A 17,129-nucleotide genomic window follows, 5' to 3' on the forward strand; every position below is an offset into this window, starting at 1 on the left:
TAATGTGTGAAGGCCTGACTTCTTTGTATTTTCACAACTCGTGCAGGGAGCCATGAGATGATGATGGGATTTGACACTATAAATACAGTAAATGGGATTGAATCTGCTCACGGCTTGGTGTGGAGGCTTGTCAGCATTTCTCAAAATTTAAATAATAATTTTTTGAACCTGGAGCTTCAGGTTAGATTTTGGGGCAAGGATATTAATGCACCAGTTTGGAGCTTGTCTGATTTATGTGCACTGGATGAAACCATTTTGCATAAAAGTTGTAGGAAACACATGAATGATTCCATCCATGACTCATATCTTACCCTGTGAATTATACAGGATAATTATGGTCCCGAGCTGTGTTTTTTTTTAATGTTTGTCAGATTTCTGGAAAAATCAAAGCGTCCCTGAACATGTGCACAATGCATCTGGGTTGTGCCAGGGACACGAACCCAAGAAACAAAAAGTGTTTGTTGTTTTGAGCAGGAGTTAAAATTCACACCCTTCAGCTGAACCTTCCCAAACGCCGAGAATAGAGAGAGAGAGAGAGAGAGAGAGAGAGGAGAGAGAGAGAGAGAGAGAGAGAGAGAGAGAGAGAGAGAGAGAGAGAGAGGTGTGTGTGTGTGTGTGTGTGTGTGTGTGTGTGTGTGTGTGTGTGTGTGTGTGTGTGTGTGTGTGTGTGTGTGTGTGTGTGTGTGTGTGTTGGGGGGTGGGGGGTTCAGGGCCTCAGACTCTGGTGGTTTTGGGAGAATCTGTGGAGGTGTCACTTCACACCTCTGTGGCCGGGCCTGGACCTATAAAGCAGCGGTGGATCCGGGCAGCACTCACAGTTTGAGCACAATATGGATTCCTCCTCGGTCTCTCTGCTCCACTGCGGCCTGCGGTACCCGTGGTGCTCCGACTCTGAGCTCTCCAGCATCTCCTCTCCAGAAACTCTCTCCCCTGTGCACTCCATGGACTCCAGCCTGTCGCCATCTTATCAGCAGCCTCCACAGTCCACTTGCAAGGCCACCACAACCGGATACCCTCAGACCCTCAAGTCCTCCACCTGCTCCCCACCCAGACGTGGTCGGAAGATGGGCCATGCCAGGGCGGTACGAGTTCGCAGCAAGCAGAGGGAGAGTGCAAGTGAGAAGGAAAAGTTGAGGATGAGGGATCTGACAAAAGCTCTGCATCACCTCAGATCCTACCTGCCGCCATCAGTGGTCCCTGCCGGACAGACTCTGACAAAGATTGAGACGCTACGCCTCACCATCAGGTACATCTCCCACCTGTCTGCCCAGCTGGGCCTCAGTGAGGAGGTTCTGTTTCAGAGGAGGGAACAAGAAGAAAAGTCTGCCAGCGGCACCTCCTCGCCGGACTTCCTGTCCTACTTCCAGCACAGCTCCACAGGAGGCCACGAGGCTCACCTGCAGAACCAGAGCCCGAACCAGGGCCTGTACCCAGCCCAGTCTCATAGTCAGCCTGCCATGATGCAGCCTGGGAACTGTAGTTTTGGAGAAAATGCGTGCCAGTACAGTGAAGTTCCTCAGAAAGAAGTCAGCTGTAGCGTCGGCTCCAGCCTGCAGTCACCTGCTCCCACACTGCCCTCTTCCTGTCAGGTATGGGTACTGTTCAAAAACAAACACCTTTAAGAAGCTTGAATGTCTCATTTCTTATTATCTGATGACTACAGTCAGTTTTGCTTACAGATGTGTGGCAAAGACGTCTGCATGCCGTTGGTTCCACAAGAGTTCTGGGGTTAAACTCCAAAGAACATCATCAGCATCATCATCATCATCATCATCATCATCCTCTTCCAACAACTACGTCACTGCTTATACTGGCTCACTGTGAAAAAAATAATAATTTATTCCAAATATATATATGTCATTTTCCATATTTATTTTATCCCATTAAATTTTACATGTAAATAAATATTTTTTTTATATTTCTTTACACCAATATTTATAATAAAATGGTAAAATGTCTCCTGTGTTGTCATCAAAGTCTTCTTGTGAATAATTGTTTCATTTATATAATCTATTATTTTGTTAATTTATTTCTTTTAAAAGGAACTTAAGCACGTTACATCTTCTCTTGTTGCCTTAAAAGCCTCACAGTGAAAATAAAAGCAAATACAAGCAAACATAGTCAATATATACATAATCATGTTTGTGAACATGGATCAAATAAAAAAACTAAATATCACTAAATGAATTAAAACAATATTTCAGAAACTAAACTATTGATTAACATTAAAAACATAAATTACTTCCTGAGTGACAGTAATTTGAAATAACTAAAGAACACAATCTCTCAGACTATTACAGCCATCAGAATATCTCAATTTATGCTTGTGTTTTTCTGAAAAATGATTTCACATTTTCATTAAAAAAAAAATTATGTGTACTTCTTCAGCTTATTTGTAGATTGACATCAGGGCCGGTTGCGTATGAGTTGGACCAGGATATGATTTCAGGGTACCTGACGCCTCATCTGTATGGACCCTGTCCAGGGTCAGCGGCCTGATGGTCCTCCGGTCCTGTGCAGAGTCTGGGGCATCCGTCCTCAAAATAAAGAAAACAGATCCTATAAAGACAAAATATCGCCCCCTACTGGCGACATCTCAATACAGCTGTTAACAAAAAGAATCCTTCACTGTCTTCATAAAGCAAAACATTCACCATAAAATATAATAATCATTTCTTTCCTTGACTTCTCGATCACAAACAGCCACAAAGTAAAGGGAGCATAAAAAGTAATGGTCGTAATTGTATAATTTTTTTATTAAAAAATTATTACATTTATAACATCATGCTGCAAATCCACAAGCTGTAAAATTTATTTTGTTTGGGTTTTTTTTGCAGTTGTCTGTCAGAAATATAATATATGCTGGTGATGTGGATTTAAATTTTATATGTATTTTTTTTACAACAACATGGAATTCAAGATTCAAGTTTGTCACTGGAGAAATAAAGTACAGTATTATGACATAATGCATCACAATTGATTATACTTTATTTCAATCTCACATTGAAGATTATAAAAAAAAACATTTCAAATGTTATATTGTTTAAAATGCTAATGTCTCGGACTTAGAATACGTTATTATATAATGATATACCACAGCATATATTATGTAAAATGATACACAGTAAATATCATATTATGATACTCCATATGGCATTATATTATAATAGAATTATAATAGAATAGAAATATTATAATATAATTGAGGACATACTCTGTATTTACACTTATGAATTGTGTGGTTTGGGCAGTTATTATTTCATACCATTAAAACTTTGACATTTTGATGTTTACATATAAACAATTCTGTACTCTTTGTGTAATTATATCTACAGTATATAATTATATGATTCATATTCCTTTTTTGTCAGGAGGCAAATACTGACATTTGCTGTCAAAGCATTGTAATCAAGGAAAATATAAAAAGTATAATAATAGATTAACCAATATTAAGAGGCTGGGCAGCATGGTGGCTTGGTGGTTAGCACTGTTGCCTCACAGCAAGAAGGATATGGGTTCGATTCCCACCTGTGTCCTTTCTGTGTGGAGTTTGCATGTTCTCCCCATGTCTGCGTGGGTTCTCTCCGGGTGCTCCGGCTTCTTCCCACATCCAAAGACATGCAGGTTAGGTGGATTGGAAACTTTAAATTGTCTGTAGGTGTGCCTGCAGATGTGAATGTGTTTGTTTGTCTATATGTGGTCCTGCGACAGACTGGCGTCTTGTCCAGGGTGTACCCCGCCTAAACCCTACACTTACTTCAAAATAGGGATGGACTCTCACTTCCTTGTTTTGAGGATTACTTTATTGCTGCCCAGTTGAGATTTCTGGTATGCTGGTGCAATCCAGACTACTCAACTAAGTGGAAAGATTTGGAATTAAAACAATCTAAAACTCCAGCACAGTCTATATCAGATAACTCCCAGCTCCGGGACTGAGATGTGGATGAATTTAGCCAACGAACCAGAGTTGTTCTTAAAATATGGTTAAAGACTTGCCAAAGGTTTTCCTTTGAGAAAGGTGCAAAATTGTTGACGTGGGTCGCATTCGACCCAAAGTTTATACCAGTGAGTTTCGATAAGCGATTTAGAAAGAGGGTGTTAACGGTGAATCAGCTGCAAATCGTGAATTATCCGCAAACCGTTAATTGCAAAACGTTAATATTGAGAAAATATCTCCCAAAACGTGAACGTGGGTCTCACAAAATGTGAATGCGGGTCTCGCAAAATGTGAATATCATTCATGATCTGTATTTTTTTTTTTCAGTTTAAGTAGTTTATGGATTTCAGTTTACAGATCAATTACTGCAGGAAATCTTAATCGCAAACCCTATAACCGCAAAAATGATTTTTGTTTTGTTTTTTGTTTTTTTGTCAGGGCGGGGGGGGGGGGGGGGGTCACTTGAGTGCCTTGATTGGAGAGTGGTGTTAACTCAGAACATGGCGCCATTTGGGGTCTAACTGCGCTGAACTACTGAATGAACCTTTTATGTTTTCAACATTTTTTAACCACATACAGCCACATATCCAGGTACAGGTGCTATCAAAATAAACATAAAAATGGTTAAGCTATCAAATTTACATAAATTTACAGTTTAAAATGATTCATTTAATTAATTTAAAGCCTGATTTATGCAGCTGCAGCTCTGTAACTCCGTGTCATGCAATGACGTGTGACAGTTTTAAAGTTCTCTGTCTCTGAATTATGCTTTATTCTGGACTAATTTGACCCTCAACAACCTTTTCTTTCTATAATCATCACCTCCAATTCAAAGGTAAACTGTACATTTTCCTTTTTTACAGACTTCGTGCTGTAAATGTGATGCAGACTTTTCTGATCAATTTATCTGCATGCGCGCTATATAATAGGATTGGAGATGAAGGATTAAAAGCAGAAAAGTGTCAAATCACAGCCTTTTGTGTTTGACTCAACAGGTGCATGTCAGGCTGCAGGTCCGCGTCTGAACATCGTTTGAAAAACTAAATGGTCGGATTTTTAATGACAGAAATTATTCCTCTCCCACTTTCCACAAATTGGCAAGTGTCAGAGCTGAATGTTAATTTGTACCTCTGTTACTGTGCACGTCCAGCCTGTTCAGGGTTTTTAAAGGAAATACATTGCAATCGGGCGGGACATTTTATCCGATGTGAGCGAAAAATCCACTGTACAAAATCCGTTATATATGGTGTTTATGACATGGAAAACAATACAAAAATTTTGGGACTTTTTTTGTCCGTTGACTGCGAATATCTGGTTTATACGACAACGGTCTAGTTGAGTTTCACTGTACATGGGACTGAACAATAAATTTACCTCTCAAAGCTTTGATGATGATGTTGGCTTCCATCCCACACAGCTGACTTTATTTTCTCAAATTTTTCTTCTGTTCGGATCTGGAGGGAATCTGTACATCTTGAAGCCCTTGTTGTGACTATTTGTGCATCCAAATGAACTGCAGTTGTGGATGAAACATATTGTATTGAAAAATTAATTAAAAAAATAAACAATGCTTGAAAGACTGGGGAAAATGAAAGTCATATATTGCCACATGTAACTGTTTTTTGTTTGTTTGTTTTTTGTATAGTAACTTCTGTTTTTGTACTGATGTACGTGTTGTGGGCTGGGGTGTTTGGCTGGTTTGGTTTTTGTTTTCTGTTTCTCCCACCAGATGGTATGCATTCAGGACTGAGTGGCTGAGCATCAGGACCTCACCCTGAACACCTGAGGCTTGTTTTCACGTGCAGGTCATCAGGACTCACAGCTGTGGTGTATTTTGTCATAATCAGAGATTGCTGCATTTAAACCTTGAATGCACAGTGTGTGATTGCCAGAGACTCGACCTTGTGAGCAGATGTGTGAGATCGACGTCAGAAGAACAATCTCACCATCACGGACGCAGAGACCGCTCCAGGTTTGACGCCACAGTCTGTGAAGGAGGATTGGGTGAGGTCTCACGCTCTTCAGCACACTTCCTGAGGTAATTTGGTTTTGGTGACTTTTATGAAGTAATGACAGTGGATTAGGTGTCCCTCACACCTTGTGTTAGTGAGCTGTCACGTTATGCTAATTGTCTAATCAGCTTCTGCTGCAGTGGAGATTTGAACTGAGTTGTTCCGTGCCTGCAGGGTGAGAAGCTGATGTATAGATTTAAGCCAGGAAGTGTTTGCTGATTGCGTGCACCTTTGAGTTGTGTCTCTCTGTGTGGAGTTGGACTCACCTCATGTTTTCTTTCTTCACAGACTCGGTTTGTCGCGGCCACCTGGGGGGGGTGTCGGCGGGGTCCCTGGGTCCGAACTGCTGTGGCTCCGGACCGTTTGCGCTCTGAAGAGCGCGCCGTGTTTTCACCTCACCAGACCGCGGACGTTTTAGTTGTTTAGCACTTCACTCACTGTTATGTTTATTAAATTCTGTTATCCTTTTGAACCGTGCTCTGCTTATTTCGTGCTTGGTCCTTTCAAACGCTGGGTCGGGGCTCCGACCGCGTCCGAAACATAACAGTACGGCCCTGAGCAACCATTCTTTACTCCAGTTTTTCTCCCCTTTTTGAACTGAAAATGCAATAATAAGAAAGTGAACAAAAAGAAAGGTGGGGGGCACAACACAAGCTGGATAGACATCCATGATCAATGTTTCTCAGTCCAGTAGATGAAAAGGAAATAATAGGCATTGTTAATAAATGCAAGAACAAATGAACAACCAAAATCTACTGAATGACGTGATCTTGATTACGAAAGTCAGTCAGTCACTCACTCACTCAGTCACTCACTCATTCACTCACTCACTCACTCCGATTAAGGGTCATGGGGGGGCCTGGAGCCTATCCCAGCTGTTGATTAAGAAAGTCATTGAAGAAATTGCAAAACCATTCACTTCTGACTCTAATCAGTTTCTTCAAACTGATACATTTCCCAACAAGATGAAAACTGTCAAAGTAACTCCATTACGCAAAACTGAGGACAGACATCATTTTACAAATTACAGGCCTGATTCTCTTCTTGCTCTGCAATAAGTGAAATTACGAGTGTGCATGTCTGAAAATCGGCTTTGAGCAAAGGTCATATCAAACTGGCTACCAAACACACGGCGGTACAGTGAGAGTAAGCAGGGTGTTTGGATGTGTTTTGGATGTGTATTAACCCTTTAAAATGATAGGTGCACATTGTCCTGTTTTTACACCACTATAGGCTTCAGAGGTGGGAGTGTAAAATGTACGAAAAGCTTGGCTGCCCACAGGGGGACAAGCGATGTACATGCGATGCACCATTCATCCTGTACAATTTTCCAACACAAAAGAAGGATCCAGAGGAAAGGAAAAAAAAATGCTGATCCTACAATGCACCGCATGGCCCGAGATGGACATTTCGCATATTCTTCAAGAAGAAAAACTCTTCACTACTCAACTCAGCAGTTTAACACAGTTTAACAGAGAGTCAATATGGACTCAGAGCTAACAGCTCAACTTCACTTGCACTGGTTGAACTCATCAAGGAAATCCCCCCAAAAAAAACACAAGAAAATGTACTCAGTGGGAAGAGTCATAGACTTTTAAAAAGCATCTGACACCATTAACCACAATACAGAGTGCATCCAGAAAGTATTCAGTGCTTCACTTTTTTTTCACATTTTGTTACGTTACAGCCTTATTCCAGAATGGATGAAATTCACTTTTTTCCTCAAGATTCTCTCCACAATACCCCTTAATGACAATGTGAATGTTTATTATTATTGAGCATTATTCAACAAAGAGCTCAGGTGCATCCTTTTTTTTACTGATCAACCTTGAAATGTTTCGTATGTTTTGTATGTATGTGTGTATGTATTTGTTGTTTGTTTGTTTTTAGGCACTGGGTGGGTATTGGCTGTAAATATCTTGGATTTACGTGGTGATGTAATTAAGGGGTCATTTATTTTAATATATGAATAGTGAGAAGGGGCTAGGACTCTACAAATTTACTTTTCAAGCATTATTTTTTGGTTGACATATTTTTGTTGATTTTTTTTGTTTTTGTTTTTTGTGTTTTCTTTGTTCAAAAGAAATTCATTAATTCATTCATTATAAGGAAAGGCTGAATAGTGTCTTAATATTTTTATTGTTGAATATAACTATTTAAACTATTTTATATAACTATTTAATATAATTATTAAATGCTTTCTGTTACTTTTTTAGTAAATCCCAGAGACGTTCATCTTCAGAACAGACTGAAACTGTCACCTCTGACATACATTTAGAGTGTTTCTGTTAATGAGGGTTTACGTCGAATCCTTGGCACCGCTGAGTCTAGACCAGGATCTGGATCCTCCCCTTCTGTCCCCTTCGGCTCACCTACAGGACTAATTAGTTCTTAAAACCAGCTGAGGGGGCTTTAAAATTCATAGAAACGTGTGGAGTGTTTGCTTTGGCACACTTCATCTGATATGCAAGCAGCAGGTTAAAAGCTAATAAACTCTCTGAGATGAAAGGTTGACACTGCTGTGCTGATTTTTCTCTCATCTCAGGATTAACAGATCCTCCATCCTGGGATTAAAGTCTGATGAACACCAAAGAATCCTTTATCATCTGAAAGACAATTGGAAGGTATTTCCAGAATAACTGACTTCAGAACTGCACATATGTCCAAATTCTGCAACAGTTTGAGTTTTCTTACAAGGCAATGTGTGAAAAATAAATAAATAAATAAATAAATAATAACGTTTGCATTAAAGTGTAAAAGCCCTGAAGGCTGAACCACTGAAGAACAAAAGGAAATATTGCAGATTTAATTTCCGAATATTTACCTTCATTACTGTGCCCTTCATTCACTTTGTCTTTGAAAAAACAATGAGAAAATGTTTTCTTGAATTTCTGAGGAGAAATCACTTTCTCCAAAGGTGGAAGATGAGAAGGCTGTCTGGGGTTAGAGTTGGACTACTGTAAATGATTCAGTCTGTGAATTACTTGTGATAAAACAGAAGATTAACAGACATACTGTTTAAAAAAAGACAAACTGTGAGGTTGTCTAATGTCAGCTCATGACACGGTGTGGGAAGGTCAAAGGTCAATATGAGAGCTCTCATGTCATCCCACAAACCTCCTTTCAACAGCAAATAAACCTTTTACCAATAGCGTTGACCATTTTTGGGAATGAGGATTTTATTCTTGTGATGCCAATTTATATCCCAGAGAAATCAGCTGGCTGCTCCAATGTTCGACACATTATTGTTTTTGTTGCGAGAAGCTGTGCGAGACCATTTCACACGTCTCTGTTTTCAGCGCTGCTGCAGAACAGGAGAGAAATGTGACGCTGGCATTTGTGGGAACGCTGCTCGAGAGTCAAATCCACAGTCACGACTTGACAACTGAATCAACACACTGTCCATGAAACATGATTTAATACTGAGAGAACAGATCATGACTGAACATTACTCACAGAACAGCACATCATTTATTTAGAAAATATAAAAACCTGCACTGTGCTTTAGTAAAATGGCACTAAAAACAGATTTGTATACAGTATCAGGAGTCAGATAGTGTGTGATAATATTTTTTGTGAAAAACGATGAAAAAAATTCAGTGAGAACACCTGACAGAAGGTTTTATTCCAGTGCATTTACCTGAAAACTATCCTCAACTTTTTTATTTGTATTATGTTCTGATCTCAATCATCAATTCAACATCGGTCAAACGTTGATTTCCCGAAGTTTATGTATCTAACACAAACCAGCAGATGTGTTAATTATTAACTTTAACATGCACTATAATAAGTTGAATATTATATTGACTATCTATGTTGATACAGGTTTCAAATTGAATATACGTATTTTCTATGCTTGATCAATGTCACTTAGTTCAGCGGACAACTGAAAAATCTTTCAAATAGTGATGCAAGCACCAAATTTGGCACAAATATACATTACCTTTTTGAAAAGGCAGGGTGTCCACTTGAATATTCAATAGGCAGCCAAGTAGGGGTCAGCTGAAGAATTACACAGGGGTCAAACTTTTTAAATGCTCCAGTCATATTGAAAACTACACCACATTATTTGTCTGATCACAAAGATTCCGAAAAGGTATAGTTTGGACGATCTGTGACTGAATGTTATGGAGTTATGGAGTAAAAACAGCAAGAATGGTAAAGTCAGTTTCAGTTTGTACAGGAGTCAAAAGATAAAGTTGCCCCAATTTTGGTAAAAAGTGATGCAAATTATTGGTTAACAGAGTTTTAAAAAAGAAATAGTTGTCACCATTTGTCATGCTTAGTTATTATGTTACAGGGTAACATGTCACATGTCATAGAATCCTGTTGTGTGGGCTGCCAGAAGAGGAGGTACTGCTGGCCCACCACCAGAGGGCGCCCTGCCTGAACTGCGGGCTTCAGGCACGAGAGGGCGCTGCCGCCAGGGACACAGCCGGGGTTGACAGCTGTCACTCATCAACTCATGACAGCTGTCACCCATCTCCACTCCATAAAAGCCGGACGTCATCTCCACCTCGCTGCCGAGATATCATCTACCTGTGAAGGTAATTTCTCTGCTGACTTAAAACTGAACTCTTTTGAAGCTGTTTTCCTGTGGTGTGCCTTATCTGCTGGATTGGCGTTTGGTGTGAACAGCGACGGCTTCGCTTCACACCCAAACCAGATAAGTGGTTTAACAGGAGCTGCACGTGTGTGTGATTAGAGGTGGAGGTGACTTTCCACCTTCTGACTGTTTTTGTTACTGGGTGTGCACACACCCACATCTCACTGTTTGTGCTCCTCGCCAGCAGTACCAGATCCGACAGTCGGGGACGGTGATCACCTGGGAATCGGGACTTGGCGGCTCCAGTATTCACTAGGTTCTGTGGCGGTGGAAATCGTGTGGTTCCGGCTCTTCTCAGGACAGACGTCTTCTATCCTCGAGCCTGCCCACACGTCACCTTGGTGTACTGACTGCTATCAGATTCTGTGATTGTCTGTATAATCGTTGTGCACATTCACAACATTAAATTGTTACCTTTTGGCTCATCTATTGACTGTTCATTTGCGCCCCCTGTTGTGGGTCCGTGTCACTACACTTTCCCCAACAGAATCCAATGGACATTGACCTTATTTGACGTTTACGTTGCAGTCGTAGCATTCAACACAGTCAAAACTATTCCATTTATTAATCCTATTAGCTCAACCAATAATTTGAGCCACTTTTTACCAAAATTGGCGCAACTTTAAGTTTTGACCCCTATACAAACTGAAATTGACCTTTGTCAGCAGTTTTTCTTTTTTTTTTTTTACCTCATGAGTCCATTCTTATTTATTTATTTAAAAGGGACAGCACGTATTAATGAACATATACAATACTGTATGTAAATATGTCAGATTTGGCCATCTGTAGTCCCTGACAGGCTGATGTAAAAATGAACAAACAATTAACAATAAAAGCACACAGACCACAGAAACTTATAATACAACAAACTACAGTACATAGGGGTCACTAACTACTAGAGCAACATGACACAAGACTGCACAAGAGACAGGAGACATTGAACCGAAGAGAACTAGAAAGACCAAGCGGTTCTCTTACAAAAACTCAGTCAAAGGAGGGCACACAGACCAAAAAAATACAAAATTGCTACAATTACAATACAATTTGAATAAGTTAATTAATTTACAAATCTAATTTCATGCATTTGTATATTTTAAAAACAATAACTTATAAAGTGCTGTGATGCATTGCACATTTCCCTAAGGTTCTTCTTATTTTCTACAATTGAATTCATGATCACATTTTTTTTATTTGATCTGAGCCACTCCTTTAAGTGACTTTTGAAAGCTTTAAAGCTTGAGGCCTCCCTCATAGTAGTTGGCAAAGTGTTTCATTGGACACTGCCTTTGTAGGACAGGACTTTTTTTTTTTTTTTTTTTGCAAAAGCTGTTTTTCCTCACAGACACCTCGTAGTCACCTCTACTCATAGCCCTGGTGACCCTCAGACCAGTTGTTCTGTTTGTAAGAGGAGGAGGAGCCAACCCATGTAAGGTTTTGTATATTCAACAAACATTTTTAAATTTTATAAAGTTTTCAAAGCAAAATAGGTTATACTTTGTTAGGATTTTACAGTGGTGATATGAGTATGGTCTTTTATCTAAAATGTTCTAAGCTCTTTTGTAAAGCCTCTCGATTGGTTTTAGAATTGTCACACCAGTCAGAGACCAGCTGGTTATGCAGTAACCTACATGAGCAAAGAGCATACACTGCAAAAACATCATAGCAGCCTGATCTGTCATTAACCTTCTTATTTGATTGAAATTAGACACATATTTGATTATTTTAGTTATCACTTTAACGTGATTTCTGAAGGAGAGTGTTGAGTCCAGCAATATTTAAACTCTTTGACTAACTGCAATTCTTCATCTCCAAAGTACACATTGGAGTGCTCAGTATTGGAAGCCTTTTTTGAAAGATACATATAGACAGTTTTCTGTGTGTTTAATTGCAGACACGATCTGTTGAACCAATTTTGAATATAAGTTAGTGCTGATGTAAGAATTTGAGCTGCTGTCTCAGGTGATTTTGCACTTGTGTAGATTACTGCATCATCAACGTATAGTTGTATGTCCACACCCTCACAAACATTTGGTAGGTCATTAATGAATAATGAAAATAGGATGGGCCCCAAGATGGATCCTTGGGGGACTCCTAGTGCACAATCTAAGTAAGGGGATGTAATTCCATTGACCATGGCGGCTTGTTTTCTGTTTGATAAATAGGATGCCATCCATTTTATGGCATGCTCAGAAAAATTAAAGGATTGCAACTTTGACAATAGAATGTCATGATTCACGAGATCGAGCACTTTTCGTAAATCTAAGAAAACTGCTCCTACATAATTATTTTTATCCAGTTGACTTTTCACTTTTTCCATGACCGTTGCTATGGCAGTCTCAGTTGAATGATATGTACGACAGCCAAATTGCATGGGATGCCATAGAATTCAGTCTAGCTGGTCCAAACTATACCTTTTAGAAATCTGTATGACCAGACAAATAATATGGTATATACCTTTCAATATGATTGGAGCATTGTTAAATTTGACCCTGTGTAATTCACTTGAACCTGGCTGCCTATTGTAAATTCAAGTGCACACCCAGCTTTATCAACCAAGTAATGTCCAAGGAGTATTTGTGCTGAATTTGGTGCCTGCATCACCATTTGAAGGATTCATCTGTAAATATTCTCTTATCTGCTGCACTTACTCTACCCACTGGAACATGGGTTTAAATCCTGGCCATTCCTAACATATGAAACCGTAAAGGCATCACTTTAAGGGTGCTGCTGTCTAAACAGTACCAGGTGAAAAGTCCTCACACCTCCCAGCTGCTGCGGCACACTTCTCCATCCTGACTCAGCAGGAAGCCAAAGACCTCCACCTATAATCCGCATTAAGACAGAATTATCTGCAGTTCCTTTAGCGTGTCCCCTCAAACTGAGCCTCAAAGTTTCAGCTCACAAAAGTAAGGGCTTTAAAGGGGTCTCATTATACAAAATTAACACAGAAGAGTATGTTTCAGTTTTCATGTTAAGTCTCACAGCTGCGTCTGTGCATACAGAAACTCCTTGGCTATAAGCAAAATGACAGGAAATGGTTCATTTTAGGCTTGTGCGACATATGTCACAGACATGTAGAACTGAAGTCATGTTTGTTTTGGATGACAAGCCCGCTGCACCCCTCTGTGCCCCGCCTGTGACACGCTCACTGCACCCCTCTATGCCCTACGTGACATGCCAGTTGAACCCCTGTATGCCCAGTTGACATGCTCACTATGTGACACTATATATTAGAGACATTCACACACACACACCAGCTGGGGTTGTGGGGGGGGGTAAGGACTTTGCCAAATAGACCTGAGTGATTTTCTGTTCTGACAGGGATTTGAAGCAGGGATCCTCTACTCCTCCCCAACCCACTACTTTAACCACGAGACCATCAGCTCCACATATGATGGCTTCATAGATGTTGACTTCACTGTTTTAACTTTGACCATTTGGACTCAGTTGGACCTGTGACCCCGGTTCACCATCTTCCCAGACTCATGTGTGAATGTGAGCTGGTCACACTTTGTGCCTGTTTCCCATGAGACCCCCTGGTCGAGGTGTCGCCTCCTCAGAACCTGAGCTGGCCACTGGAGGTGCAACCTCACACCTCCTAACACATATATGGAGCAGCCTGCTTTGTCCTCCTCACTGTTCTGTGCCTGCCTGACCTGCAACATCCTGACCACAGGAACGACAAGCACAGCACATTCTTCCTCTTCTGCTACACTCCTCAGCAGTAACTATGGAGGTGTCCTGCTGCTCCGTTCGCCAGCTCCAGAGGAACAACAGCCTGCTTTTGTTTGAGTCTTTGCTGGAAAAGTCTTCTGCCCGTGATCCGGCACCTGACACAGGCTATTTCAGCGCTGGCAGCAGTCTGTCTCCCACATCCTCTGTAGACACCTTCTGCTTCTCCCCCTCCTCAGTCCAAGCTGCTGAAGGAGACCTGGACACCTTGAACTGTTTCATGTTTAGCGGTCCTCCAGCACCTCACTTCAGCTGCTCCAGATCCTGTACTACCAGCACCACAAAGAAATCCAGATCCAGGTACCCGGGAAAGAAGCGGCAGACGGCCAGTGAGAGGGAGAAGCTGAGAATGAGGGATCTGACGAAGGCTCTGCATCACCTCAGGACATACCTCCCCAACTCAGTGGCACCCGCTGGTCAAATCCTGACCAAGATTGAGACGCTTCGCCTCACCATCCGGTACATCTCCTACCTGTCAGCTCAGCTCGGCCTCAGCCAGGAGGTGCTGGAGCAGAGACGGGCCTGTGGCTACATGGATCAGCCTCAAAGCCTCAGACAGATCCTGGATCATCTCCGGGAGTCAGACTGCAACAGAGCCGAGCTGACCTGCGTGCAGGCGTCACATCAGGTACGTTAGAAAAGGTGGTGTGAGGCTGAAACAGATTTCATCTGCAGTGTTTTAAAGCTGATTGTTGTGTGTCTTCAGGTTGGATCTGAGCAGTACTGGATCCAGCAGCAGCAAATACATAACGCTGCCTTCTCCAGACGCTGCTGTGAAACTCCACAACTCAACCAGAACTCACCTGGAATATTTTCATTACACCAATGATGTTGATCAAATTATGTTAAATATATATTTTTGTGCATTTTTTTGTGTGTCTGTAAATAGAGATGTATATTTATGAGAATTTGAAAGTTCACAATGAATTAAAAAACTCAGAAAAATTACCTTGATTTTCTTCATTTTTCACTGTGATTTATTTTGCTTTTGAATGTCAGCAGTTTGCAGTGAACTGTATTAAATGTGTTGGGTTCGAGTTCCCTGGCAGCAGGACAACAAGGTGCCAAAAACACATTGCGTCTGAAGTTTTTCACAACTCCTGCTGAGTGACACTGCAGAGGAACAACTTTAATCTGTATCAGCTTCCAGTTGCAAAAACAGTTCTTATTTTACACATTTTCTGTTTATGAAAAAGTGAATTTCTTTGAAAAAATGCTTAACACTAAATCAAAACTGTTGCTTCGATTTAGGTGTAAATTTTCCTGAATATCAGGTAGGTTCTTGCTTATACGTGATCCTGACAAAAATATTTTACATTTATTTTCTTAGCATTTTACAGGAAATATGTTGATATGTTGATGAATTTCCTTTAAAACACTTTTCTTTCCCTTTTACTGAACTCACTGAAAGTCATAAAATGCAGGACTGTTAAAAAATTCTAGGCATGCTACAGTTTTATTTAAACAATTATTTTTCATCATTTTTGAGGGGAGAAAAAAATATATAACTTGGAATGTCCAAGATTTACTCCTAAAACTAAATACTTTTTTGATTTCATTAAAAAAAATTCTTAAAATAGAAATGATATGTAAACAGCAAACAATTTACTTATACTTATGTATTAGAAATTTAATAGCTTTCATTATTTTCAAATGTTTTAGGGACATTAATGTGCCTAAAAGATGTGTGCAGTACTGTAAACATATTTAAGTGAAAATGCAGACTTCAGACTTCAAGTTGCAGTGTAACTGTATAAAAAGTGAAATGAACTGAAACTAAAGACGTGTTTCACTTTCATGTTTGGTCAGCTTTAAGTTTCAAAGCATCAGAATTCTTAACAGTCAGAACAAACATTTTTCTTTTTATATATAACATTTATAGAAAAGTCAACAATTGCATCTGACGGCTCAAAGTTTATATTTAAGACAGAGTTTGACAGAACATACAAAATGAATATTTTTGAACAAATTACATGAAATTTAACAATGTTTAATGTCTTTCAAAAAATTGCTTTCAGATGTAGAAAAATCAGCACCTACAACCCCTGGCAATAATTATGGAATCACCGGCCTCAGAGGATGTTCATTCAGTTGTTTAATTTTGTAGAAAAAAAGCAGATCATAGACATGACACAAAACTAAAGTCATTTCAAATGGCAACTTTCTGGCTTTAAGAAACACTATAAGAAATCAGGAAAAAAAAATAATGGCAGTCAGTAATGGTTACTTGTTTAGACCAAGCAGAAGAAAAAAATATGGAATCACTCAATTCTGAGGAAAAAATTATGGAATCACCCTGTAAATTTTCATCCCCAAAACTAACACCTGCATCAAATCAGATCTGCTTGTTAGTCTGCATCTAAAAAGGAGTGATCACACCTCAGAGAGCTCTTGCACCAAGTGGACTGACATGAATCATGGCTCCAACACAAGAGATGTCAATTGAAACAAAGGAGAGGATTATCAAACTCTTAAAAGAGGGTAAATCATCACGCAATGTTGCAAAAGATGTTGGTTGTTCACAGTCAGCTGTGTCTAAACTCTGGACCAAATACAAACAACATGGGAAGGTTGTTAAAGGCAAACATACTGGTAGACCAAGGAAGACATCAAAGCATCAAGAAGAAAACTTAAAGCAATATGTCTCAAAAATCGAAAATGCACAATAAAACAAATGAGGAACGAATGGGAGGAAACTGGAGTCAACGTCTGTGACCGAACTGTAAGAAACCGCCTAAAGGAAATGTGATTTACATACAGAAAAGCTAAACGAAAGCCATCATTAACACCTAAACAGAAAAAAATCAAGGTTACAGTGGGCTAAGGAAAAGCAATCGTGGAC

General features: G+C 39.9%; 1 protein-coding gene and 1 long non-coding RNA gene across 2 annotated transcripts; one reads left to right on the plus strand and one right to left on the minus strand.

Annotated features, from left to right (window-relative positions):
* Positions 1-707: 707 nt before the first annotated feature.
* On the minus strand, positions 708-2,611 carry LOC117501935. Its single transcript, XR_004558132.1, has 3 exons — positions 2,434-2,611; positions 1,678-1,818; positions 708-1,598 (listed from the first exon to the last, which is right to left on the minus strand). It is a non-coding gene; the product is annotated as an uncharacterized LOC117501935 (long non-coding RNA).
* Positions 2,612-14,285: 11,674 nt separating this feature from the next.
* Positions 14,286-14,956, plus strand: LOC117503407 (mesoderm posterior protein 2-like). The gene has a single exon (XM_034162632.1). The coding sequence runs from the start codon at positions 14,286-14,288 to the stop codon at positions 14,922-14,924; it is 639 nt and encodes a 212-aa protein (XP_034018523.1). The 3' UTR covers positions 14,925-14,956.
* Positions 14,957-17,129: the final 2,173 nt, after the last annotated feature.

This window comes from Thalassophryne amazonica, chromosome 2 (genome assembly GCF_902500255.1).
Source record: "Thalassophryne amazonica chromosome 2, fThaAma1.1, whole genome shotgun sequence".
Taxonomy (NCBI): Eukaryota; Metazoa; Chordata; class Actinopteri; order Batrachoidiformes; family Batrachoididae; genus Thalassophryne; species Thalassophryne amazonica.